We start from the raw sequence: 3,188 nt of genomic DNA on the forward strand, positions 1-3,188 counted from the left end.
AAAATATTATATCTTGGTAAACAAATATAATTGTTTAATAAATTTTGTATTTCTTAATGTGTCATATTAGCAAAACCAATCATTAATAGGACTACAATTGAACTGAGAAGCATTGATAATAGGACACATCAACTTAAACTAAAAGGAAATAAAACTAACATACAAAATAAAAGAAGGTATTGTCTCAGGATGACTAACGAGGGAACGAAAAAAGGCTGTCAATGTTAAATTTGTCTTTGAGCCACAGCATCACCTTGACACAAAATTCTATTGTAATTATTCAAACAAAGTATCATAATTGATTGAGATTCATGCATGAACATAGATTCCTGAACGAACATAATGGAGTATGGTCACAAGCTTTCAGAACCAAGTAAATGCATAAAATAGATCACAATTACACCTTTTCCAAATCTAAAATCATTGGGAATAAAAATTCAGATTTAGTGGGCATTAAAGACCACATAAAAATAAAAAAAAAATATTGATTCAGGCATAATGTCCACGTCCCCTGCATTTTTAACACAAAACAGAAATACTGGTATTTTGATTTCATAGACTATAACAATACCATCATTAGCATTTTTTCTTTAATTGAAGTCGTTTTTTAGCATCTTGTCGCTTCCTCTCAATCTCTTCTGGAGTACAGATGGTGCTTGTCTTACAAAGAGAAAGTGTCTTTTTTGGTACCTGTTGATTGCTTGCACCAATTGCTTTCTCTTGTTTTTTGGGAAACATCTCTGCAAAACAAAATAGGAAGATTAGACAAAGTGTGGTAACGTAAACAACCATTCAAAATTAAATATGCTGCAAAGCCAAATGACTCACTGTTTGAAAATTTGTTCACAAGAGGTTGTTCTTTTGCAGAATGTGACTTAGTCTCCTTTAATTCTCGGATCGTTCTCTCACGCTCTTGAGTTGCCTCTTCTGAAGATGAATATGGAAAGAAATGTGTTGCTAATTACATAATTTACAATGATACAAATTTTAAAAATAACAACTATTATTGCTGTATTACAAAGGAATCAACAACAACAATGCAATATACTCACTTTCCCAAACATCAATCAAATCCAATAAATCTGGTGACACAAAGTCGTCGTCCTCTCCTTTGTCATCTGGAATAAATAAGTTACACATATAAACTGTGTTTACACAAAAAGAAAATTCTAGAGGTAATTTTACAATCATGACAAAAAAATTAAAATAAATAAACCCCCACACAAGAGGAAACAACACATAAAATTTTCTAATGTAAGAAGTGGTTGTCATAACTGATATGAAATGTAACACTCACCTGCCACTTCAGTAAAGGTCCTAGCATTTTCTTTAGAAACTTTATCTGCAGATTTAGCAACTTCTTTCTCTTCAAGTTTCCCAATGGATAACATCACAGCCTCATCTATGTCATCAAACTCTATCTTGGATGAAACTTTATTGTTATTATTTATGGCTTGTGGCTCATGTCTAGGAGCAACTGATGTGAGATTCTCTTCATACAAATCATTAATTCTACGACACACACTTTTGGGCAACGGAGTAGTCGACTTTTTAGAGCTAAGACTGAGTCGATTTCTTCTTTTCCCACTAGAGAGATTAAATCCTTTATCCTGAGGTTTTGGAGTCTTAAAGTCATTTTGTTTTAAGCTCTGCTCTATGTCTTGGGTAAATTTGAGCAGGTCTGCACCCAATGAATCATCTAGAAGATCATCAAGGCTGTCCTTTACTTCTTCTTCAGAGTTATCCTTAGAAGAACTTGGTGTTGTTGTCGCACTGGCTGAAGACTCTACACTCTTCGAACATGTAGTCCTTCGCATGGATTCTCTAAAAGATGTAGGTGTGACCAGCACTTCCATTTTTCTTCGAAAGGATGGAGGCGATGCTACAGGTGATGTGGTTTCTGGTATACCTATGAGCAATTAGGACTTATTATTGTTAATAATACTTAAATAATACATGACAGTCCTAGAGTTAAAATGCTTGTATCTTACCTTTACATCCCGCTGCTAGGGATTTTAATTCCTTGACAAATACAGAGTCATCAAAATTGTCAGCCTTTCGGTTCCGTATCAGACGTCTTGGTCGACTACATTCTAAGAGTTGAACTCCTTTAGATTTTTTGGGGGCAGGTCGTTCAACAAAGCGAATTGTGGGCTTCTTGTTACCACTTACTGAAAGAGCAATAAGAGATTCAGTATGAAGAACTAATTTTCCAAGGAATCAAAATGAAAGAATATTGATACTCACTGTGGCTTGACCAGTCCCAACCCACAGAAAAACATTCTTGTGAACTCAGAAAATCGGGACTGCTACGATCATCTAGGATATCACACATTTCATTACTCTCTTTTGGAGTGTTATTGACAGAATTTGTTGGTTCTGATTCTGAAAAAAATAATAGAGCTAGTTGAAAAGGCTAGTTGAACTGTCGAAAGAAACAAAACTGAATAACGAAATCAACTTAGAGAAAGATCATGGAGACAAGCTACTAACGTAGGGAGACGCAAGGTCCCGCTTCCTGTCACCAGGTCATGTAGTTTGGAGGGAGTGAGACAGACATACTTCGGAGTTTCTTTTTAACACTTTACATTGAATTGGCGATACTTTCGTCACATCCGACTACTCTTATGATAGTTTCTATCCTGTAGGATGACGAAGATGACATTTGTCACTCGAAATATCATCGACATAAATAAAGTCTTCAGTTTCGTAGGTTAGAAAATCGGACCTCTCTCTCGCGAGATCTGACATGACCTGGTGACACGCAGTTCTCGTGGTTTATTTCAGGGAAATATTCAACCGATTGCCAAATAAAAGGTATTAACATCATCAATGATCCTTCCTGATTCCATAGACCAGATAAAATTGGATGATTATCGCAATTAAATAGTTTGAAAGTGTTGAAATACCGGAGGGTGTCCCAAACCTTGCGTCTCCCTACGTTAGTAGCTTGTCTCCATGGAAAGATAATAAAATATCACGAAGTTTTACCTTGTTTGCTCCTTTTCAGCTTTTTCTTGTCCATGTTAATGAGTTACTTAAGCATGTATTTCACGTAAACTGCTACATTTTCTCCAAGTTCAAGCAAGCCTGAAAATCAAAATGAATGAAAACAAAGCCGACAACCATATTAAGATTCAGATCCGTAGTTGAAAGTTAAGACTAGGTTAAGATTCAGATTGGTATAG

The 3,188-nt window shown here is 35.4% G+C and overlaps 1 protein-coding gene across 1 annotated transcript; it reads right to left on the minus strand.

The window, feature by feature from the left end:
* Positions 1 to 27: 27 nt before the first annotated feature.
* Positions 28 to 3,149, minus strand: LOC117650885. The gene is made up of 7 exons (XM_034394517.1): positions 2,992 to 3,149; positions 2,248 to 2,385; positions 1,992 to 2,171; positions 1,298 to 1,909; positions 1,053 to 1,118; positions 829 to 927; positions 28 to 740 (listed from the first exon to the last, which is right to left on the minus strand). The coding sequence occupies exons 1-7, from the start codon at positions 3,023 to 3,025 to the stop codon at positions 577 to 579; spliced, it is 1,293 nt and encodes a 430-aa protein (XP_034250408.1). The 5' UTR covers positions 3,026 to 3,149; the 3' UTR covers positions 28 to 576.
* Between the last annotated feature and the right edge of the window lie 39 nt (positions 3,150 to 3,188).

This window comes from Thrips palmi, unplaced genomic scaffold (assembly GCF_012932325.1).
Source record: "Thrips palmi isolate BJ-2018 unplaced genomic scaffold, TpBJ-2018v1 HiC_scaffold_5, whole genome shotgun sequence".
In the NCBI taxonomy this organism is placed as follows: Eukaryota; Metazoa; Arthropoda; class Insecta; order Thysanoptera; family Thripidae; genus Thrips; species Thrips palmi.

What these genes read in the sequence shown, in the direction of transcription:
- LOC117650885 (XM_034394517.1), bottom strand. Translation starts at nt 3,025, where the DNA reads ATGGACAAGAAAAAGCTGAAAAGGAGCAAACAAG. An exon ending in GCTGAAAAGGAGCAAACAAG is followed by an intron (nt 2,386 to 2,991) that starts GTAAAACTTCGT and finishes TATTTTTTTCAG; the next exon opens with AATCAGAACCAACAAATTCT. An exon ending in TTTGATTGATGTTTGGGAAA is followed by an intron (nt 928 to 1,052) that starts GTGAGTATATTG and finishes ATTCATCTTCAG; the next exon opens with AAGAGGCAACTCAAGAGCGT.